Genomic DNA, 25,489 nt, shown 5'->3' with positions numbered 1-25,489 from the left:
TTTGATGGAACTCCACGTTTTAGAGTTCCTTAAGTCCTACGAACACATTTTTAAAATTATGGTTTGTGAACATATTAGCTCTGAAGCATCTTGTGCTAGATGGATAAAATTTGGTCTGTACTCCAAATTTGTAGATTTTTTAAAATCACATTTTGAATAACATCTGTTGACAAGAAGTTTATCTGTCTGTTTGAGTGCAAGTAATTGCGATACTTTTTGTATAAATAATTACTTTAATAATTTATTACTTTACATTTAAACATTTACTTCTAAATGTTTCATAATTTCAAACAAATATTATTTCAAAATTAACTACATTTTCGATTAACGAAAGTTACCTTCTGCTTTCTCGTATAAGAAGTATACAAAGAGAAAATACCGCAATCGTTAAAATATTATAGCTTGACCAATCATGTTATAGCATTTCAGATTTCCTTAAGTCTGCAAAAAAACATTTTTGGAATTATGTCTATCTCTTTGTGGTCACCATAACTCTATAACGCATTGAACTCGGAGGATTAAATTTGGTATGTGGTTTGAAATTTGTAAATTTCTGTCTAATTTTAAACAAAATCTATTCACAACTCTGTTCGAGAGCAAGTAATTACGATATCTGCAAAATATAAAGAGTTAGAGGAGTAAAATGTGGTCTAGTTATATTAACGTCCCATTTTAAAGCAATATTACAGCTATTTTGGGACGCACCTCGTAATTTTGAACCAAGATCAGATGACGAGGACGACACCTGAGCTGGCATCCCCCTCTCCAAACCTCCGCACCGCACCAGCTGAAGGACATTTCTCCTCGACGGATTTAACTTGCACCAGACCCGCTTACACGATGGTTCTTCGGTGGAATCGGGTTTTGAACTTGAAACCCTCTGGTTCCGAAACCGAGACCTTACCACCAGGTCACCGTGGCCCCCATCTAAAGTGTAGATCTCTTTCAGGTGTTGAACCAAATCCGTCAAATAGTTGGCAGTCTCCCGTTCTGCGCATTCACGGGCGTGAAAACGGGATAGTTTGAAATTCACTCAGACAAATGAAATTTGGTATTTGATCTTGTAATTAAAGTTATAGCTCTTTGTCATAATTTGGTTTTAACCGGTCTGGAAAAAAAAAAAAAAAAAAAAAAAAACTTCCAAAATTTTTTATTTGGTATTCTTTGCTCTACTACGAAATGCCAAACTCTCATTCCAGGATTCGAAAATAAATATCTGAGCACTCGTAGTTTTTACCGCCTTGCCCAAGGTTCAAGTTATTTGTAAAGGTTGATGGAAAAATAATTCTTAGAGATAATAAGAAAATACGCGAAATCATTCTCGTTGGTTGCATTGTACTTTCTTTTTAAAATTAATTAATGCCCTATCCTCAATGATTACTCTCAATATTTTTAATGGTCCTTTATATCAGCGCATTCTGATAATTGCTCCTATTAATTGGACTTTATATTAGTTTTCTTGTTATTTCCATCGTCATCCATTTTTGTTAAATAATTTTATTTGATATTACGGTTTGAAAGTAAGTCGAAAAGACTACTTAATATGAGGTTTCATATTTTGTTTGTATAAATGTGGGAAATTTTGTTAATTTCTTCTTATTTTTTTTTTTTTTTTTCAGAAAGCGGATCGTTCTGATACTGTACAAGGCATGACAAAAAAGGATATGAGCATTTTAGAAGACAGGATGTTGAAAATAAATGAAACAACTTTGTTAGATATTGAGGAGTTGGTGAGACTGAGTATAATTTTACTGCAAACAAATTTTTCGCTTTATGCACTTTCATTTAATTTGACTTTTTATGTTTATAAAGATGGAATTACGTAGTCGATTTTTAACTCATTTCCTGAAGTGGTGGAATTTTGAAATTTTAAACAGGCGTGTGTTTTTAATGATAATTCGTATGAGGAATAGTTATGTTTTAAATAAATTGCCTAGTTGTTTAATTTTATAATGTCACTATTGAACTTGTTATCATGAGACTTTAATAATGACACTATGGCCTATACTGTCGTTAATGAGACTTGATTTCATTGACAAACTCCTCCTTTTGGAAGAGAAGCCTGAGCATCAAGCTATGTAAAATAATTGGAATTAAGCACAATAGTATTCTCAGCTAATTTCCAAGGCAGTTAATGAATTATAAATTAATGAGCTTAAGAATAGAAAATTAATATAAAAATAACATTTAACACACCAGGGTTTCTTTAACTATGGATTACGACAAGATCTTAAATGTATATGTATCTTTCCACAACTTTCAAAAATGGCTTTTAGGTTTGAAATCTTCATCAAACCACATGGTAGCAACATAACAACAACAACAAAAAAAAAAAAAAAACCTCAAAAAGCGACTTGTGTCAAATCACAAGCAATGAAGTAACAGAAACCTCTTCAATGTGCAGATGCTTATATAAAGAACCGCTTTTTGCCTCAAATGTCGCTGCAAACAGCTGTTTCGCTAAAGCAATAGTTTAAGCATTCTTTTGACTTACTAACACAAACAGAAACTCCATTTCACTGTGGGCATTTAATTCAATCTGTATATGAGTTAATTTTTCAGCAGTCTGTTATCATTTGTGTAAGCATTTATTATATTTAAAACTAAATGTTTTCATTTTTCACAAAAGTTTCTTTTTGGCCTATAAAACCTCTTAAGGGGAAAAAAATTAAATATGCTGTATTCGTATAAGATCACTAAAGAATTCAATTCATTAGATGTTTGGGAATCCCTGTAGCCAGTACTAATAACAAAAATGAATCTGTGTATGTATTGGTGCTCTACAAATACCAAATTTGGTAAATGTATATTTTGAAGAGTAGTAATATGTACATCTGAGCGATTTTTTAAAATTTTAATTAATTAAAAATTTAGTTAAATTTTGTATTTTTTCCACTATGACTTCCACAAAATATTATCAGCACAAAAATGAATTTTACATCATTTCTAAATTAAAAAAATTGTCTTTATTTAATGATACAAATTTAACAGCTGTAGATATTTTTGTTTAAGTATAGCAATTCTATAAAAATAATTTTTTTGACTGTTTTTAAATTATAGATTAAATTTTTGTCCTGAAATTCAAATAGTTTTCACTGTTTTGCTAAATTCTTAATCGTGCCATTTTCTTCTATTATTGAAAATTAGCTAAGATGGATTCTGTTTAATATCTGTGTAGTTTACAAGACAAATTAAAAAAAGTGAAGTTACAGTATTGTGAAAGTTAGAAGATAGATGGCTGTAATTTATGTTTTTAATAATGCTATGATGTCATAGAACTCATATATTTATTAGAAAGATTCATATGCACAATGAACAGAATGTATATAAGAATACATGCAATGCATAATAAATTATTAACCCTTATCGTGGCAAGATTGCTTTTTTGAAGAAAAGCAATATATATATATATATATATATATATATATATATATATATATATATATATATAGAATATATATAGAATATAAAAATATATATAGAAAAGCAAAAAAAAAAAAAAAATGTATAAAATGTAAAAAATGTATAAAATAAACGTCTAGAAATGTCATGTGTTTAATAAAACTAAGTTAAAAATTATTTTATAGTGGTAGTATATTTTTATGAAGTTGTATGTATGGTATATTATACAAAATGAACATGAGGATTAATTAAGACGATTAAAATAACACGACTTTAATATCTGACAATTTAAACAGTATCTTGGATATGAATCTATAACTAAACGACTTAACTGAAATGAATTATAATCTTATCTCTGGCGCATCAGGTAGTCCACAAAGGTGACTAGTGTATTAAAGAAATTTTGTTTTTGAAAATTGTTTTTATTATCCAATATTGGTGAGTATGTGGTAAAAGTGTTTTGTTTTTTTGAAAAAAATTATTATTATTTCTATACATTAATGAAAGTGTGTTTTTGAAATTTGATTTTATTATTCTCGGTGGCGCCCAGAGAAACTTTCTGAAAGATTACATTTTCAAACTGCGGGATGAGTTAGACGAGAAAGTGTCCGGGTTCGATATGGATTGCCGACTGGAACCATTGGCGGGACGACTGAAGAAACTGGAGAAATTGTTGAAAGATGTTTCTCTAAAAGCACGAGTCCTCGAGTGCCAGACAATGGGGTAATGTATGACATTACTATTAATACATTTCCATTTTTCATTAATGATATTCTGCATCCTTCTTGTCCGCTCTCATTTCGTAATCTATCCAATAAATACCTGAACTGTGGCCATTAAAAAGTTTTTACTTTCTCGTATTCGAAATATTCTATATTGTACTGTATTGCAGCTTCCAAAAAAATGTTAACTCGAGGTTTTGACGAATCTTCACGTTTCAGCTTAATATCAAAATCGTAGGTTAATGAATTAATCGTAGATTTTGAATTAAGCTCGTCAAGGAATCGATCGTTTCTATCTGTTATGTTGTATGCATATAAACATGATAACTTAAAATCGCAACAACTTAGATAAATGCCATTTTTGCGCATGATTTTGTTACTATGATTGAAATTCTTTGTCAAATTTTTGTTTCAATTGATTGGGAAAGGGGGAGGGAGGGGCGTTTAGAATGCATATTCATTTTTTTTGTTTGTTTGCTTGATGTGCAACGAAGTACAAAATTTATCTGCGATAAAATTGCGATCTGAAAATAAATCTTTGAATATATGCGGCATTTATGGCTTTGCCTGATACCCTAATTTTATTCAAAGAAAGTGGTGGTAGTGGCAATTGCTGACATCTTTATGCGAGAGAAATTTCGAAGAGACCACAGCTGATGATTTTAAATTAAAATGTGGAGCTAGATATTTGTTTCATGTCTGATTCCATTGTTTAAATCAAACTTTGAAGTCGAGTTCTTCATCTGATTGGGTGTTTCACATTGCCCCTGTTCTGGATCCCAACGACTATTTTGATTTTAGGAATGAGATAAGTATCAGAGTAATCCAATGACGTAACAACTGGCATGAGGAACCTTATGTGTGAATTTTGGGGAAAGACAGGGACAAAAAACAAACCCTTAGTTCGCTTGTCATCTATTAAACCCAATTTTGATAAAGTAACAAAAAATTAGACTATGTCTATTATATTAGCTGAGCATTGATAAGAACTAGATGCGAAAAATTAGAATCTAGAACCATGCTACTTATACTTGCTAAGCCATCAATGGCGATTGTTGGCGAAAAAAATGTTAATTTATTTAGAGTGTCAATTGTTTTTGCTATATACAGTACACTCCCGAGTATCCGGTTTGTGACTATCCGGCCAAGTTTTCTTTTACCATAATTAAAGAGGAAGGCAAAGAGTTGCAGAAGCAGTCACCTATTAAGAACATTTTCAAAAACCAAAAACTGTAAGATTTGACTCTTATCTTAGGGTTGCCTTTTCATATCTGTGTAATCATTTATCAGTGAAAAATAAAATCAGTTTGAGTCCATTTTCTTAAGAACTAAATCTACGATTTACTTTAATGTTTTGTTTGTTTCCTGCATTTAAGTTAGGCATTATAATTTGTGTTAAAATGTGAACAGTTTATTTTACTTTTCTTCTGATAAATTCTTGAAACGTGCAGTGCAGTATATAAACATATATAAACTATACAGAGCCTGCTGTTTTAACTCGACACGTTATTGGCAACTGCTTCTATAATTCACCGGGCTGTGGCCGCTTTCGCATTCTACATGGCTTGAGATAAACGGAGGGCTTAGTACTCAATAAGAAGTGAGAAAATGCTTATTACTTTATACGTTTGGTATGAAAATTGTGTCTTCTATTATTGGTGGGCAAAGAAATGAATTCATAGAACTCCGGCGTATCCGGCTTTTTTGTTATCCAATCTGCCCTTCCGCTACATTAGGCCGGATACTCGGGAATGTACTGTAATTAACATGGGCTGACTTTATATGGTCAATAAAGAGGATGGTTTTAGCTAGAAACTGGAGCATAATCACTACTGAATGTTGCATTTAGTCTCAGATATTTTGTCCAGAATCTTTGCAGAGAGAATTTTCTGCAATTTAATTCATCAACAAAATCATCCAGGCAGTGAACATGGCGAGTGGAAAGATTCAAACATCAGTTCTTTCAACTTTTTTTTTTTTTTTGCAACTTTTACAGAAATGATCTTCCGGAAAATCCTGCTTCCTTTGCTGTTATTTTCATTAACAGCCTTCAACAATTAATTCCTTAAGAATTTCTCCAATTTTTACCCATAAAATTACTGTCAAATATTTGCTCATCAGTATCCAACGCCTTCAGGAGCAAACCGGAGAAAGTATTCTTCCCGCGATACACTCATATGCCTAAACAATATAGCATGTTATTTTGAATTCTCCTTGTGAAAGCATTCCCAGAACAGATTAAGAAGATAGGAATGAAAGGAAGGCAGCAAACCCTCCAATGAAATACGTCGAAACCGCAAAGGCCCTCACCTATGCGACATCCTGAGGTTGTGACACCACACATAGCATCTTATGTTTCGTAGTATAACGATGGAAACCAAATATGAATTGTAGTCATCCTCCTCTCGACCGGTTGGCTCATATTTTTAACCATATATGAAATTTTATGTCACAAAACGGTATACCAAATTTCATCTGTCCTTATAGTTGCATTTCTGAATTATCACGTTCACATACATACGAATAAACTGGCAGACAAAGAATCATTCCTGTAGCAGAGTTGTTTGATAATTTAACGCACAACTACATTCATGGACAATCAAAGCGAACAGACATAATTCCAAAAGGTCTTTCTGTGGAGATCTGAGACTTGAAAATTTATTAAGATTATCGAACTTTCTGTTTTTATACTTCATGTCTGTGAAAGTAAAAGCAAAATGCTACAATAAAAAAAAAATCACGCCTTTATTTGTACGCTTGCCTAGAAAGTTTGACCGTCCCCTGAGGTTTTCACAACAAAAGAACTGAATGTGTACATGGGCAAATATCTTTTCAAGGGACTTGGTTCATATAATTATTGGAGAGATCGAATATTACTACTCTTTTTTTCTTTTGGCATGCATTATTAACTGGTTTCATCTGTTGCAGGCCAATAGAAGTTAAAAGATATTTACATTGTGAAGATGGGAAACGGATCAAACCTCTAAGAAGACCAGTGTATGTATAATTACGTCGAATACTTACTTTTCTGGAAAACAATTTAAAAAAATAACTGAGTCAGTACTTCATGTTGAAGATCATGAATATTACCAATATGCTTTCATAAGATGTTGTGTGTTACCTTTAATCCGCTTTTACTGTCACAAATGTCAGCAGCAGACATATAGATATTCAAATGAGTGAATCATTCATACTATTGAATTATATTTTTGAAAGTAAGAAAAACAATTAAAAAAATATCAATTCAGCTCTTTGTCTTGTAATCGGTTGCTTTAACACTGTCGACGCACGTAAAATAATTAGCAAAACCAAACAAGCATTCCTCCTTGCCAATGAGTTCGCCCATTTTTGTGGCCGCGGTGGTAAGGTTTTGACTTCGGAATCGGAGGGTTTCAAGCTCGAGGCCCGATTCCACTGAAGAACCGTCTTACAACCGATTCTGATGCACTTTAAATCCGTGGGGGCCAAACGTTCTTTCGCTGGTGTGGAGCAGATGTTTGAAGAGGGGGATGCCAGCTCAGGTGTCGTCCTCGTCATCTGCTCTTGGTTCAAAATTAGGAGGTCCGTCCCAAAATAGCCTAGCGTTGCTTTAAAACGGTGCGTTAATATAACTAAACTAAACTCATCAATTTTTGTTTTATATGGAATTAGTGCCGCCATTGGCCATATGAAGATCATACAAATTACATATCAAATGGTCCTCTTGTCTCAATCATCATAATATATGAGTATAATTTTAATAATTACTATAAACTTATTCTGATAACAAAAATTTCGAAAAAAAAAAAAGAATGTCGTGTAATTTGAAAATTAAAAAATATATATATAATATTTTGCTTAATAAATAGTCTCTAACAATTAATACTGTTGTGCAAAATAAAAAAATAAAAAAAAAATGTTTATCAGATGCCTAATGTTTGCAAATATTGCATAAGTTTATTACGATTACAATAAATAGAATGCATTTTATATGTACTAAAATTTGGGGGGGGGACCATCGTGTTTTAAGAAAAAGGCAAAAAAAAAAAAAAAAAAAAAAAAAAAAAAACACTGTCTGATGGTTTTTGTCATTCTTGTTAAATGCATTGTTAAAAGATAATTTATAATATTTGGACTTTTCAAACATATATAAATTATACATTTCTGTAATCAATAAAATGTCCTGTATTTTATAAGTCTAAAATTGAAAAACTAGTTTTTTGAAGATAAAATTTCCCTATCAGTATCTTGAATGTGACTAATGTTAATCGTAATGTCAAGCAACATTCAACACACAAGCTAAGAAAGAATGCTGTCTTGAATAACATTATGATGAATAAAATATAAATGCATATTATTACGAAAGCTTCTTTTCAATTGCTGATCGCTAATGATAACATTTTCATTGAATCGATATCCCTAAAAGCTTATTTATTTGGATTTACTTTTTTAATTTTTTTTAAATTAATTTTTTTTAAAGTTGATAAATATATCGATATTGATTGTTAATTTAGTTTGTTTCAGAAGCTACTTCTCTCCAAAAACGAAAAATATGTAGAAAATTTGTAAATAGTTTTTTCTTTCAAATCCTTTAATAGAGATTATTGATTGTTTGAAAAAGATTCTATATTCTAAATTTCTGGGTTAATGAAAAAGAAAGAAAAAAAAAGCGATAAAATTCGTTTCTGCATTTTAAAGGAAAATATAGCATTTTAGTTCTTTAAGGAATTTAAAATAGAATAAAATAAAAGACAGATAATAGTAATGTGTTTGCATAATTTGCGTAAAAAATTGCTCTAATCGGAATAATTTTTTTCTTCCTCTGTCAGATCTCACTGGTCTTCTGGTGCTCAAAGCGAAATGTCTATTTATCGTAATGAATTTCTAGATGAAGAGATCGCAGAAGAAATTGAAGCTGATGTCCAAAAAAGGTAGGAATGTCTGTGAGATTATATTATTGCGAAGATCGTCCTCTTAATATTTTATGAACGTAGTCAAAATAGCTAGATAGTAGAAAATGACATTTTATTCCGCAAATATTTCAGAAAGTACAATGTAACAAAACCACAGCCAAGATGTGCTCAAAGAACAACTTTTGTGGTAACTTGCAAGAAAAGTAGGCTGCTAATTACTAATTATATATAGCGCTCAGCATCCACAGCTCACCGCTCGCTCTGAGAATTCGATTCCTAAGAGAGATTGATTCCTCATGTGACTGCCTCGGCTTATATAATCTCCCGAAATAGTGAAGTCACATGGAATCTTCCCGAAGAATTTCTGGATCTCTGTATCTAATAGAGATAAAACCATGCATCTTGCATTTTTCAGAACCTTTATTTTTCCAAATTAAAACAGTACAGAATATTGAATGAAAATTTTCCTTATTCAACTTGATATGAGATAAGTATTTGGGCTTTGAGGTACATAGAGTCACCTTCATGACTAAGTGTGTGCCGAATTTTTTGACTGTAGCTAATAACAGTCATGAAATTCGCATAACAAATACATCATTTCCATTTATAGATATAAATATATTGATAATATCTTTAAAAAGTTCTTGTCAGCTTATTTATTTTACCTTTTATTTATGATCTTTCAGGCTCGAAGATGCCATCTTCCGCGATTCGAAGCACTTGATTGGAGGGGCTTATACAAAAGTCAAAGTTGCAAGAACATAATTGAAAAAGGCAGTATAAAGTTACATTTGCCTTATCTTTCTGAAACTATTTAAAAATTTATAACCTTTAAGACAATGATAGATGTATATTGCTATTTTCAGACTTGAATTGTTTTGTAAATTATTTTCAATAAACAAAATTAAAGGAGATTAGAATACTAAAGATTGCTTCAATATTTGTTTTAAAGATTTATTCTTAAAAATTGCAATGGCAGCGGGAAAACAACGACAACTGCAATAATAAGCATGCGCATCTTATTTAATATTAACACGATGCTCAGGTTTATTAAAAAAGTAACTAAAACAATTAAAAATACTATTATAAAATATCTTTAAATATTTTTTTAAAAAGTTGTATGAACATAAAATTACTCTCACTGAAAAGATAATTTTTTTAAATGGTTAAAAATTGGGTTTTGTGCGATAATATGTTCCGAAAATATTGAGGAAGAGGTTGAATAAATCATTTTTACTTAAAAATTTATTAACATTTTAAAAAATCCCTTTTGAATTTGGTTTGTTTAAGTCCAATATTTCTCTCTTTACAGCATTTACTATGCTTTTTGGTTGATGCATGTTGCAATTTATGGTTAATATGAAACTATAAATATCATAATGTTAAAAATATTTATCTACATATTTAACACATTGACTGCTGTGAGGGTCACCAGCGGAGCCATATGAATTGCATTTGAGAAAATCAGCGCGGCTGTCAACATATTAAAACAATCAAACACTTCCCCAAAAAAAAAAAGAAAAGAAAAGAACGAGTTTCGACCATTAATTTGACTTTACTAATTTGTCCTCATATAAAAGCTGGTGATACTTATATATGTTGTCAATAGTTGTCTGTTCTCTTCCACTTTCTGTTTTAGAAGGAATTTCCAAAAGCCAAAACTTTTTCTGTGAGAGTAAATCGTTATAGAATTCCGAAGCCTCAACAGTTATACCAATTTAGAAAACTTATATTTCGTTTGAAAACTCTTTACTTGGTGCATTATCACTGGTCATTGTCCCATACTCATTACTCGCATTGGACAATTTTTTTGAAAACGACAACTTATAAGGGCTAGTTACTAAAAAAACGTTTTACCAGAAAAAACTCATGGATAAAAAGATAAAATATTTCTATTAATAAATGAAAGCAGTCTGATATTTGTCTACACTGTAGCATGCGTCAGTTGTAGAAGGAATACAGTATGATACGGCACATTGTTAGATAACATGCCTTTATTGTTAGGTGGTGTTCACAATTACTTTCGCCTGCGACAGTGACGTCATATGAAGAGTACAAATATCTGAGTTAATGTTTCTATATTTTGCATTATTTCTAAATCTACTAATAACAAAAGTGAATGTGTGTGTGAGAGCCCTCTTTAAGTCATCAAAACGTTTTATATGGGGGGGGGGCGGGAGAGATAAAACTTCTAAACTTAACACATATATTTTGGAGGATAAAAGTTTGCTCGTCAGAGGAATTAAAAAAACAAATTTAGAATTTTAATTTGTTAAAAATTTAGCTGATTTTGGCGTTTTTTTTGCAATATCTTATGAAACTATCAGTACATAAAATTAATTTTTATTCCACTTTAATTTTTAAAAAATCAGCTGCATATTTTATTGTTGAATCATTTTTTCATCACATATTTTCTTCTATTGTTAAAAATAAATAAATATAGTTTGTGTTTGATATGTGAGTTGTTTACATGAGAAATAAGAAAATGAAGTCACAGTAACGCTAAATTGATAAACTGGACATCTACATTTTATTAGCATCATAATGTCAAGGGACTTTACTCAATTAAAAAGTTCCATGTACACATTAAATAGAACAGGTATCGTACAATTTTAATGAAAAATGGCTAAATTTCTTTTCATTAGCTATAAAACAATTGTATAGTAAAAATACTCAAGCTACTATTAAAAAAGCGTTTTTACTATTAAAATAACAGCACTGTAAAGTATGTTACTATGTGATGCTTAAAATTGTGCACCATTTGATACCTTTTAGAGATAATCATGAAATCAAAATTTTTCACAAGAGATTTATTGAAAAATAACAGCAGCCAATATTTTCAAGGAACCAGCTAATCGCCAAAAGCGGCTTAAAAAAGATTTTTTTCTCCAACATTTATCTTAGCATTAATTTGGCAATATCCAAGTCGAATGGAGCATACTCAAAAATGTGGTCTTTTTAAATCTGAAAACGGGCAGTATACCCCTTTTGGGCAAGTTCGTGGAAGGGAAAGTATTATTTATCCTCTCCCACATTTCCTCTTCTATAACCATCAATAGCTAAAAATTCCATTGTTGTTTGAGAAAAATCAATTTTTCATTGCAGTATGACTTTGAACAATGAGGAAGTCTAGGTCCCATACTAGTCACTTTATGCTAGATGATGCCGCATGGGTTGATAATTTTCAAGAGCTGATGATACTTTTAAAATTCACTCTTTAAACTAAATAACCGTACTGATTTACCTGAAAATTTCTTGGATTCTTCTTTAAAAAATATGATCTACTCCATGCATAAAATTGTGGACTTTGAGAAAGGCCGTTGAACTCTACGAGCACTCAAACTTTTACTTTCAGAATCCCTCAAAGTACAGTTAAAAAAAAAAACTGGTATTGTATATCAATTGCATATTAATAACGAACAATAATAATGACTATAAAGACTATTAATAAAAATATTTCTTTTAAAGATCATATTCAAATTTCATCCATTTAGCCAACATCGTTTTGAAGTTTTCATGTTCACAGACAGACGTATAGATAGAGCGGTGTACAAATATAATTCCAACCGGCTGGATGGTGACCACAAAACTTTCTCGTATACTTTCTAACAAAGGTGTTATCCAAGAGAATGTCTTGAATAGCATTGGCGTACAATAGTAACAGGATATTAAGATTTGACGTGAAATTTAATATTTTTACTGAATCTCTCGTGTAATTCTTGGCGAGTTTTTTGGCGATTAATCCCTAATATGTTGTTAATAGTAGATAGAGGTTGATCATCGAAACAAAAATTTAATACAAAACGACACTTGTAGTCAAATATTCACGTACCAAATTTGATATTTTTAAGTCATTGTGATTTTGAGTTTCCATGCTTCTGAAAACACAAACAAACAGACTGTCAACCCCTTGTTGTATTCGCTTTCCAAATTTGACAGGTTACTACACTGATATTAAATCTGTGTGCCAAATTTTATCTATCTAGCTCTCATTTTTTTTATAGTTATCAGACTGACAGACTTCCTCTGACCGTATTTCGCTCAAAATTTTATACAAATTTGGTGTAAAATCCGTTACCAGATTTCATCCTTTTAGTTTAAATTGCCTTCTTATTACAGACAGACATACATTTTTAATGTGTTTTCCGAATTTTAGAGGACTTAAAACGTGAAGATTAGCCAAAATTTCGATTTTTTTGGTGATTACAATACTTTTTCTATACTTCATATACGAGAAAATAAAAATATGTTTTTTGGACTCGGGTTGGTCCGAAACTTGGAGGTTCTTCAAAATCTTGATGAATCTCCAAGAGTTCATAACACTTTATCTTAGTGCATTTTGTTTACCTGAGAAGTGAAAAGTTGATAATACTGTAGTGCTGTAGTTCCGCAATTCGTATACACGAATCGCTCCTAGGTTGGAGCTATTTAAAATATCCTCTGAAAATATTAACTTAATCATTTTTCTATTTCATTGATACTAAAATCTATTTGAAGGCTGGAAACATTAACAGTAAAAAAGTTCGTTTTTGGAATAATTGTAACTTTCTTCTACGATGTGTGAATTTCTTTCTTAAATTTATTCTTTCGCATTCTTGAAATTTTTAAGCATCTGAATACATCTATATATATAAAACGCTTACATGGACGCCAAATCAGGCCGAATTTGTTAATCACTGTTTGGCAACACTTCGACCTCGCCCGGGAACATCAACACGTGCTTTGGTAAATTTCGAGCGAACGTTATTCTTGCATCGGTTTAAAAAAAAAAAAAATTAACCGACAGAATTTTTTACAATGAGTTTAAGTCGTGCCGTATCGATTTTAAAACGGAATCTTCGAAAAAGACAAGTCAGGTCGAATGAAAATGTTCAAGAATCGTTCATAAGAAGATTCAGTCGTAATGAAAGAGATAGGGTTAAACGTTTATGCGTACGAAGCGAAGTTTCCGAACTACAGGAACATAGGGACTGTGTCAGGACTCTGTTCTTTTTGCCAGGCACGTTACTGGAAAAAGAAATAAATTCAAGTGGCAAATACACGAAATGTTGTTAAAATTGTTTTGGAACATCTGTTGAATTCATCGAGAATGTTGAAAGACTTGATGATCAGTGATTCATCATATTTTGGAATAAATTGAATCTGAATGATCTGTTGCTAGATTAAATTGGCTGAGTAGATTACAAGCGAGCGAAGCAAGCTTGGATCACGAAGCGATCCGAGAGGAACTGCATTAACAATTCCCGGCCATTGGCAAGCATAAGCGAGGTGGGGGTGGAGCCGCCTAGTTAAGGTATATGTTTCCGGTGAAGATATAATATTTTTTACGTGCGACGATTGACAACAATTTATTTACAAAATTGGTCACCTTGGATATACGCAATATATCAGTTTATTAACAGCCATTAGAACATTCTTCAGCTTTTTTGAAGAACTTTTTAAAAAATTCACACATTAAAATCATGTTGAAGAAAAAAGAGCCATTTCTCATTAAGTACTCTAATGTTTTATCCATCCAAGAAAAAAAAAACCGTTATTATGCGTTAACTGCATTAATGCGTTTTCAACTTCACTAGTTGTCTTCGGCAATCGCTGTTCACCCTCCGCATTACTTAATACAATTTATATATTCATGATGAGTAATTTTAATGTACGACATTTTATCACACCAAACGAATATGCTATTTTAAACATTTTACTTACATAATAAATATAGAACATTCTGATTGGTTCGCAAGGTATGGAGAGCCCCAAATCGGCCCATTTGTTTCGGCTAGTGGCATTGTTTTGTGATATTTCTTGAAAATAAAAAAACTGAGAGTGGTAGGCGACGTATCTCAATACCATATGCTTTCAAATGAGATAAAAATTGATGAAATTGATACGGGATTAGAATTGGGGGATTCTATCGAAGTTTTTTCACCATAGAGAATGTATAGTGAAGTAATATTTTGAAGAGTAATGAAAATAAATTGCTAAAATTACTGCAATAATCTGTGGCAGAAAAATTTTGTCGTTCTTTTTACACATATGCAATATGAATTGAAGATGCAATATGAATATGAATTTTGGAGATTTCTTTCAAAAATAGAGGTTGATACAGAACAAGTGAAACATTGATGGCATATCTAGGAGTCATAAGCTTTCATATGATATAAAAATTAGCGAAATCAGATCAGTAGTTGGAACAGGGAATTAGTACTTTAGTTTTGCTAAGCATTTTAAATACATAGGTAAACGGCAAAATTAGCAAGGCGAAATAGAGACTTGCCATTGCATTCACTATAATATCAAATTTTTTTTCATAATCAATTTAATTCATAATCAATTTTTTCATAATCTTTTTTTTTTTTTTTTTTTCATAATCAATCATTTTGCATGCTTAATAGCAACTTTCGTATTACTATAGTATGGTGCATTTTCATGTCGTGGAGATTTTGATTTAGAAATAGACTCCATATTGGAAAAAAAAAATTTCAAACCAATCAGTTGGATGGGTTGTGTCATGTCTAGTCATTTGATGTATAGTTCCAAACAGAAAATTGCTTTTGTTGATTGAAAACGGAAGAAATAGATGTAGTATACACCGATCGCGTGTATGTCATTTCTTCCGTGCTAAATTAGATAACATAGACCTCCTGCTTTTTTTTAACCGTTGTTACGAAAGCCTCCCTTGTGAGCAATTTTTATAGTGAGTTGGACTCTTCCGTTTAGTGCTTTAAGCATTTTTGTCAGTTGCCAGCCATCTAAACAATAGTTTTTTTTTTAATGTTTTGGCATGATTAAAAATCTGTCTCTTATATCGTAAATACACAATAAGTAAAAGCCAGTTTCAAATCAAGTTCATTACAAGGTCCTTACAATATGTAAGTAGAATTTATTTTTTTCAGTTATTTTGAAAATATTTTAATTGATATTTGAATGAATTCATTTGTTGTCTAAAAACCTCTGATTCATTTTTTGTATTCATATTCTAAATTATGTCTTTATGTATTAAAATTTTGATAATTGATAACTATTGTAAATTCGCATGAATGATGAAAATAGATTAGGCTTTAAGTTTTTTTTAACGTAATTGCTAGACTGAATTATATGGTACCTTATCGAAAACAGAATTTCACTGTGGTGATAATTCACCAACTAATCTAAAATATTAATCTAATTCCTAAAATCTTATCATGGTTGAAAACCTTTCTCCTATAATGGAGGCGCATGGCAAATTTTTAATATTTCGCTCGCTTGGTTTAATATGGGGAAAAAAAATTGTAGCATATACTTTAGTCTTAATAATGTGATCGTAATTTAGCAAAAAAAAAAAAAAAAAAAAAAAAGTGGTTTGCTTGAAAATTAATGCACGTTTGCCAAAGTTGAATTTTTACGGAGCTAAATTTTTGCCAAATGGTTTCGTTAATTTTTTTCATACAAACCTAAACATCATTTGCTATTATTTCACGTAACCATTCAGGTTAACAGACTCTTGGCAAATTTTCAAAAGGTTGGCACGATTTTGTCTTACTTGGCGAGATACGAGATGCTAATCTTAAATCTTAACAAAAAATTTTGATAGATTGAAGCACAGAGAAAGGAATTCTCTGTAAATGTAATTATGTTGATGTAACCATTTGAAGTTTATTTCAATTTTTTTTTCTGCTAGACCTACTAAGTAAGACAGCGTTGAGATGGATGAACGCAACATAAGATTCCGAAATGATTACATTCCTCAGTTATATCAACAAGGGTAAATAATTCAATATTATTAAATTAGAATTTTTGCAGTTTTTTTGTTTTGTTCGGTTGAATTTTTTTTTTAAATTTGCTTCTTCAGGTTGTCACCAATATGTTGACTAAAACAAGCAAACGAAGTAGTTTTTGTCGCAACTGTATTTTGAGTTTTGTTTTATTTTGCCACTCATCTTAAATTTTTGACTCGGCATGTTTTGGTATCTTCGATGATGTGAAGGGGCACTATAAAGTAAATTTCAGCAATTTATCCAGTCTTTAATAACTATTCAATTCAGTTGTCTGATTATATTGAAAATAATTTTGATTTGTATAATAATTTGAATCTTTTCATGTTGCTGAAAATTCTAAGTCACCAATGCAAAAAATCAAGATGGCTGCTAAAGCCAACAGTTTGCTGAAAATTAAAACAACTATCCACTGAAAGATTGGAACTTTTTAAAGTAAATTTCAATCAAAATCCTATTATGAATGATATTGATTATAATTAAAATTGTCCTATCATCACTTTCGAGATTTTTTCGTCAGTTATTAAGGTGACTGCTCATTATTTTGTTCCTTCAGAATTTTCGAAGTTGGTAAATTATAGGGGTGAACCGGACTTTAACCCCCTTCTTCACCAAGTTGCAATAACGCGCCAAAGCTTGCAACCTCCAGACTGGCAAACCTATTTTTTTTCGCCTTTATTATGCTCCATGATTGAACATCTGCTCCCTCGCTTTTGAACATTTCGCAAAACTCCTGTCGTACCCATTATAGCTGGGAAAACTCAAATTTGGAGACAGTATCATATTCTTAACTCTAATCGAATTTAATTTTAAACATCGGCCATCGATACTGTCCATTGTAGAATTCTGGATGTTGATATATTGTTAGAGGCCGTCATATTCAATCTTTCCAATGAATTATGTTAATTTCATGCTTTTGCATTCCTAAAACACATTTTTAAACCAGTCCTAAAATACATTTTTAATTTGAATGTGATTAAATCTTTTTATTTAATATATTCTTTTAATTTCTTTTATCAGTAACTGCTGTATATTTGATCATTTGAACAAGCTGGTACAGCAGGTAATTTGGTACTTTTGCATTAACAACATTTTATTGGCGAATTTCTGACTTTATCGTTTTTTATTGTCGAGATTTAGGCTTAACTGCATGCGACTGAGGAACGTAATCAAATTTTAGCTATGATTTGGTAGATACTTTTGACAATTTTTTTAGATGTATTGCTGATTGCTATATACTTAACATTGTAATCGATTAATTGCTTCATCAGACATTATGTTTACTTCAAACCATTCAAATGTTTTCGGATTGTCAGATTCAACGTTATCATCTGAAAAAATTTAAATTTGGCTGCATTATTGTGTTCTTAAGTCTATCCAAAACAATATATTCTTTTGATGGTACTTATTAATGAACGGGGAAGGATTGGCGATTCATTGGCGAAAACAATAACAGATAATGATATAAATAGCTTTGTATAAATAGCATGAACAGATGCTTGTTTCCTTCTCGTAAGTTAGAAGCGCACTCATAGGGTCGCAATGCCAATTTAGTTTTGGTTGCTGCATTTGGCGAGTTTTGTCTCTGTTTAATAAATAATAATGTTGCTGTTAAATAAATATCTTTTTAATATGCTGCCAATCGGATGAAATATGTAAATTTCCATTCGTTTTAATATTCTTTTCATATAAAACAACGTTTGTACTTTCATATAGAATATTATTAAACAGCGGGAGTGATCTTTCTTAAACTTCTCGCATATTCTCTAATAAATGTGTTGTCCCAGAAAATGTATTTCACGACAATGGCATTCAATAGTTACGAAATGTCAAACTTTGGTGCGAATTTAGTATTTGTACTGAAACTATCGTGTAATCCTTTGGCGAGTTTTATTGGCGACAAATCCCTGGAATGCAGTTAAAAGTATCCCAAAATCGAATTTGGGTCCATTGAAATCAAAACTTGACACAGAACTACACTTGTAGTAACAAAACATACTAAATTAGATATATTTAAGTCACTGCACTTTTGAGTTACCGCGTTTACATGCTTCTGAAAGGGCAGACCGACAGACGCTCAATCAGTTCTTGGATTTGGCTCGAAATCTGGTAGGCGTCTACAATATGGATGTTAAATCTGTGTACTGAATTTTATCTATCTAGGGCTCTTCGTTTTGTATTTATCGTATTAATTTATATTCGAATAACTGGAGAGACAGATTTCTTCTAAATCGATTTTGCTTAAAATTTGATTGAAATTGGGAATTTGGTGTAAAGATAATTTACCAAATTTAATCCGTCTAGCTAGAAACGTTTTTAAACTATTTTTGGTATTTTTCCGTTAGACGGGCGCAAATGTCGCCAATTGTGAACCAAACGCAAATTTGGCATAAGAAATTTGGCGGAATTCTACATTATTTGGCGATTTTTCACTTGCGCCCGGCTAACGGAAAAGTACCCTATTTATATCATAGACAGACAGACATTTTCCAAAAATGTCTGTCGAAATGTTTTCGAAGGAAGTCTAAAAGTGTAAATTCGTCAAAATGTCGAGTTAGAATCGTTTGTCGATTACAATACTTTCTCTACACTATGTGTACGAGAAAGAAAAAAAGTAAAAAAAAAGAAAAAAGGATGAAAGGCAATAAAATTAGAAAAATTGTTAATTACATGGAACTACATGTTAATTACATTAAAATTCAATTACATGGATATAATTTTCATGACTCTTATTTCCTATTTCGACTCATTGCCAAATCAATAAAAAAGCAAAGATTCTTCACGCGAATCAATAACGAAAATCTTTAAACGCTAAAAAATAACAATGACTCAAAACTCAATGAAAAAAAAGTAATTTGGTCGCTCTGGTTTTAAATTAGAAAGGTTGTTTAATAGAGAATTGTTTGACCAGTAATCCGAAAAAAATATTGAAAAAATAATAGAATTAGAAAGTCGGGTGCATGCCATTTTTTTTTAATTCGGCAAACTTTTTTTTAATTAGTGTACAGTGAAAATTTCTCTGGTTACATTAGAGGTGCATAACAAATCTCTTTAAAAGGACAAATTTTTTATCAACAGTATACAGATTTTTTTTCTACAATCATCAGAGACGATACTATTGGCAAATAGCGCAAAAAATCATCCAAGACAACACATCATTAAAAAAATTTCTACTTTAAATTTTAAAATTCGTAGCTCGACTTGCATTGTATCAAAATCACGATTACTTGTGCATTAGATACCTGTAAACGAGGTAGCGCCGCAGATTACACACACACGCACACACACTTATTCTCGCTCGCACAAAGACTGCTCTTTTTTTTTTTTTTTTTTCATTTCATTTTTTTTTTCTTGTTTTTAGAAAATGTCCGTCCGTCTGTTTGTCAATGCATGACAGAGATAACTCAAAAGCGCTTTGAACTAACAAATTAAATTTTCATGTAGTCTGCAGAAAATAATTTGTAGAAACTATTATAATAAATAAAAATAAAATTTGTAGAAACTATTGTTCACTGAATTTGATAGATATCTATCGGCCATTACAGTTTACAGCCATTGAGAAGAAATCTGTTTGTCCAGCTCTCCGAGTTTCAGTTAACATGTAGTTTCAAGACTAAAAGAGCTAGTCTGATAAAATGTGTTTCACAGATTGCACATCTAAAGTGTAGTTACCTATCAAAATATTCACCAAACCCAACAAGGGGTTCACCATTTATCTGTCTATAAATTCAGAAATATACAAACACTTCAAAATGAAACGTGACTTCAAAACATGTAAATTGAATCAAAAGTGCAGTGACTTGAATACATCAAATTTTGTAACTTTTTTTTGTGATTACAATTTCAGTTTTGTGTCAAATTTTTGTTTCAAGAGATAGGGAAAAACGTTCCCCAAAGTACAAATTCTATTTTCCGATACTATTAAGTGCACGCCGGGGATTATTCGCCAAAAAACTCGCCAAGGATCACCCAATTCAGAGAAAATGCTAAATTCGCACCAAACATTAATATTTTATAATTATTGTGCTTCATTGCTTTACAAAGCGTTCTTTGGGATAACACCTTTATTAGAAAGCATGCGAAAAAGTTTTTAGGAGACCTCTCCCACTTTTAAATTATATACCGTTTTATAAAATATATATAGGATATTATAAGACACTTCTAATTGTTTCAGCTTTTAGCAATCACTTTGTTTGTATTAATGTCCACTGTATTTTGTAATGTTTACAGCCATCTAGACACGTCCCCTGATGATTCTTTCAATACTGGCAAACTATTCGGCTCTCTGACCACTCATCCTCTTATCTTACCACGTCCCAACGAGATTCGAACTTTGCGCCTCTCCTGTCCAGAAGACCCGATGATGGACCGCATGCCTTGGATGGCCCGTCAAATGCACCTTCAGGGGAGGGTGGACCACTTACTGTGGAAGAAACTTCAAGAAAGGGGCACTGCCTGCAATCACGGGCACCTGGTCATGCCGGATTACATTGTTCCCGGGTACACAGGTGAGAAGCATCCATTACATGTTCTATAGAACAAGCATCCATGTTCTATAAGGTGTGCTTAAGACGAAAATTGGTTACGGTTACAACTAAAGAATATAGGCCGGGATAGCATGGTTGGTAAGGCGTTGGATTCGCATCCATTGGGATGAGTTCGAACCCCGCCGGTTGAAGACTCTCCTTGTATATGGTGACTGATGCAGGTATAAATCTGTCGTAGCCACAAAGTACTCCAAGTCGAGACAATACCACTGCGGTACTGAATCGAAGGTGATCGTTCTCTGATTCGGGACTAAATTACTATCTGTGAATGAGTGAACGAAAAGTATGGATGAAATCCGCCCCGTGAAAAGGACTGTGATGCATGAGTAGCTAAGACATGCTCTTAGCCTTAGATGGCGCTAAAACTCGGCTTAAAACCGCTAATTCCGTCAGCGTTAGTGTCTATGATAAGTGTCATAAGCAATAATAAAAGAAAATTTTAATTGCAATTTACTAGCGACATGACATGAACAAATAATTGTTTCCAATGTTATTCATTGACTCCAGCACTACAAAAAAGAGAACACGGCTTCGGCGTAGAAAATTCTTGAATATAATTATCTGAATTCTATAATACGTTTTTATTCTGCATTTTGTTTCTAATGACATTTGAAATTAAAACATTTAGTTGCCCTTGTCGTAATTAGGGATGCTTATTACTTAAAGAAATATTATGTGTTTGGAATCATGGAAACTTTTATGCCGTTTTCTCTTGAAAATTTTGACTACTTAAGTTAAAATTTAATTTTTTACTTTCTGTCTATATCAAGTTAGACAGTAGCGAAAAAAAATATTAATCAAACGATTGCAATTGCAAAAAGCTACTTTGCTTATAAGTAGCCTAAATTTATTGCATTTGAGACATATTAAATAAACAGTATAAATTCCTTTTATATTGTAAATAGAATATTATCTCTGAATGTTAAGGTGATAATTTAACAGATAGAAACTCCCTCACCCATCCACATATTTCCATTTCTCTCCGATCCACCCGATAATACTCGTCCTAAAAGGAATCTGTATATAAAAATGCTAACGTACATGGCATAGAAATAGTGCTTATTAAATATCATCAAATGGCAATAGTTAAATGTAAATAAATCACTATATGAGTGTCTCAGACTGCCTTATTGAACATTTTTAGGGCTGCACTTAATTAAACGCTTGATAAATTAATGAAGCCGCAAGATATTAATAGCTTTAGATAGGGCTCGCTAAAAACTATTCGCTCAGGGGGAAAAGATATTCAAGGAATTAAGAAATAGGCGTTAAACAAGGTTTAATCGAATGCGAAGATGTGCTTAAGGTGGGTTTACATTCAGCCAGTTACAAGATTCCAGTAAGTCGCACATGCGCTGAGCTGAGAGAGTGGACAATATCAAGTACTTGTCTGGATAGGACAAGTACTTACTACTGTACAGTTTATGCGCATGCGTAGTCTTACTGGATGGTTTGTAGTTGGCTGAGGTGTAAATCCACCTTTAATCATTGCCCATATGGGTAATTGCTATGCCTTACCTATGGAAATGGACGCCCGTGTCTTCCAAATTTATTTTCTCACAAAAATGGTTTTTACATTATCTTGAAACTCAAAAAATTACGTTTTTAATAATAACTGTTTCATCTTCGTGCAATATTTTCTATATATATATATATATATATATTTTGAATGTAAATTATTTTATGTAATACGCAATTTGTAACAATTAATTTTTAATGTTTTGATAATATTCAAATTCATTCATCAAAATATTTATTCGCGTGCTTTAGTCAATGTTAAATTTATGATAAAAAAAATGCTTTCTTTAGACACTAATTCCGAATTAGATTTTCACTATCGCTTTTATTTCGATAAATATACATTTTAATTTGCACGCATTATAATTTATTTAGTTAAATTTATGTTTTCGGTGTTATCAAATAATGAGGTGATTTTTTTTTCCAAGTATATGCATTTCACATTAATATTTAACAGTCTAAAAAGACATTTATACTGCTAAATATTAATGTGACATAATGTAAAAGACATAAACATTCCCATTTTGGAAAGAAATTTCAGAAACATTTCTATATATTCTGCACTGAGTAAAACTTCGACAGAGCCTCTCATCCTCGACTATTGTACCGATTTCATCAATCAATCAATTTTTATTTCACGGGAAAATTCATGATGTTTAGTTAATCATGAATGGTTGCCTACCCCCTTTCTTTCTGCCCTCTATTTTTGAGAGATATAGAAAAATAAAATCTTGAAGATTTCATCAATTGATTTCGCTACTTAGTTGCTTGCATTTCGAATGATTTTTGTTAATTGTTACAAATATCATTTAAAACAATGCTTTTAGTTGGGATGATAAAGTATAATTCATAAAAATTGATTTACATGACTTTACTGATACAATTAATATTTCGGGGTAACAAGTCGTTGTCGGAGGCAGTTAATGTATCTTATTCTAATGGTAAAGCATAAAAATGATTTTATTTATTATTTTTATTTTGTGTTTGCTGAATTATTTGAATTGTTGTAAAGTTTTATTTCACTGTCTGTGCTCCATGTTTCCGATTTATTTTCTGTTTATTTCATGTTTATTTATTTTCTGCTATTTTAAAGGTTTTAAATTTTTGTGCTGTTCTATATTCGGAATAAAAACAAACATTCGTATTTTAATTATCTATTAATCGATTAATTTAATGAAACTTTAATTATTATAAGTGGCAATGGATTGAACAATAAAATCGATATCAATGTCTACTATAATTATAATAATTAACTATGCATTAATGATTAATAGAAATAATTATGGTAGAAAAATTGCTGTTTTGAGTTCACCCTTAAAATGTCAATTTATAAATAGTTGTTATTAAAAAATTATTAATTATTTTTGTGTTCCATCAGGTTGTCTGTACCGAAATCCTTCCTACACGGCCACCCTCTTTAAGCGCTGTTGCCCAATGTCCAGCTACGACTATGACGTCATCCAAAACACGAAGCCTTACGAGTGTCAGCATGTGTCCGACCCCTGCAAGCAGGTGACGCCCGTTGTGCCGGGGCTGAGACTCTGTGCAGGGCGCAGAGAGTGGCTTTGAATAACCCCAGGGAGTCCTTCTGGCTACTACGTTCAATGAATCATTGAATAAAATCTCATTTGACCGTTCTCTGAACTAAGTTATTGGGTTTTGTTTTATCACAGACGAACTCATTGAGAAATTTTCAATTTTCTGACCATCTTATGGTCATTACTCTTTTCGTTTATATTCTCTAATATCCTCAATGCAACTATAATTCCTTGATGTGATGCTTTCTTCCAAATTAAGAAAAGAATATAAAAGCATTTAGGAAATCTATATAAAAGATAGAATATAAAAATATTTAACCGGTATCACCCAATAAATTTTTTTATTTTTTTATTTTCTCGTGTACAAAATATACTAAGAGAAAGTACTATAATCGTCAAATACATTCGAGCTAAAAATTCTATGAATTGAATTCTTATATATATATATATATATATATATATATATATATATATATATATATATATATATATATACAAAAGTATTAGAATCAAGTTAATAGGAAAAACAAAAACCAAATAAAAATTAAACCAAAAAAATTATTAAAAATATTAAAAAAGAATCCGGCCTGAAGACTTTTTCAAGGGTCACCCTCAGGCAGGGATTCAAATAAAGGGATTTTTTCTGTGAGGACATACAGACATTAAGTCTAATAATGATTCCTCGTGACCCGAAAATCCCCCGAAATTATGCTCAAGAGATATACCATTTTAACAGAAAGGAAATACAAAATAACAAATTAGAAAAAAACCACAAAGTAAAAATACAATAAAAACAATAACAATAAAAACAAAAACAGCATTAAAATTAAAATTAAAATTAAAAACGAAAAGGCCAAGACATACCATCCAACAGTGAACGAAACTTTAAACAATCGATTGTGATTTCCTGTTTTTGAAAGTTAACGGTAAATTATGTAAACAGAGGTAGGCAACCAGCGCCATCTATTGAGTGAACCAATATGCAAGTAAATTTCTATTTTTATTTAAGCCAAAAGATTAATCCCAAACCATACCTTGTTTAATTAAAAAATTGACATTACAGTAATTTCTAGGAAAATCATTTTTAATTAAATTTTTAAGGAGGATATTTGATGCTTCAAT

The 25,489-nt window shown here is 31.3% G+C and overlaps 1 protein-coding gene across 6 annotated transcripts in view; it reads left to right on the top strand.

The window, feature by feature from the left end:
- LOC129960296 (early endosome antigen 1-like) overlaps positions 1-24,450 on the top strand; it is a 61,968-nt gene extending 37,518 nt beyond the window's left edge. The window contains exons 23-30 of one of the 6 annotated variants that reach the window (XR_008783566.1): positions 1,620-1,730; positions 3,953-4,125; positions 7,053-7,121; positions 8,933-9,034; positions 9,703-9,790; positions 16,671-16,754; positions 20,995-21,272; positions 24,208-24,449. Coding sequence is in view for 1 of the 6 variants with exons in the window: in XM_056073632.1 (XP_055929607.1) it covers positions 1,620-1,730; positions 3,953-4,125; positions 7,053-7,121; positions 8,933-9,034; positions 9,703-9,781 (534 nt within the window). In the remaining 5 variants the exon portion in view is untranslated. Of the gene's footprint in view, positions 1-1,619; positions 1,731-3,952; positions 4,126-7,052; positions 7,122-8,932; positions 9,035-9,702; positions 10,004-16,670; positions 16,755-20,994; positions 21,273-24,207 lie in introns of those variants that run through there. The other 5 variants (XR_008783569.1, XR_008783570.1, XR_008783568.1 and 2 more) reach the window with 5 other exon arrangements.
- The last annotated feature ends 1,039 nt before the right edge of the window (positions 24,451-25,489 follow it).

This window comes from Argiope bruennichi, chromosome 2 (genome assembly GCF_947563725.1).
Source record: "Argiope bruennichi chromosome 2, qqArgBrue1.1, whole genome shotgun sequence".
Classification (NCBI taxonomy): Eukaryota; Metazoa; Arthropoda; class Arachnida; order Araneae; family Araneidae; genus Argiope; species Argiope bruennichi.
The sequence above is the reverse complement of the archived record's forward strand: the minus strand, read 5'-3'. Positions and strand labels throughout refer to the sequence as shown.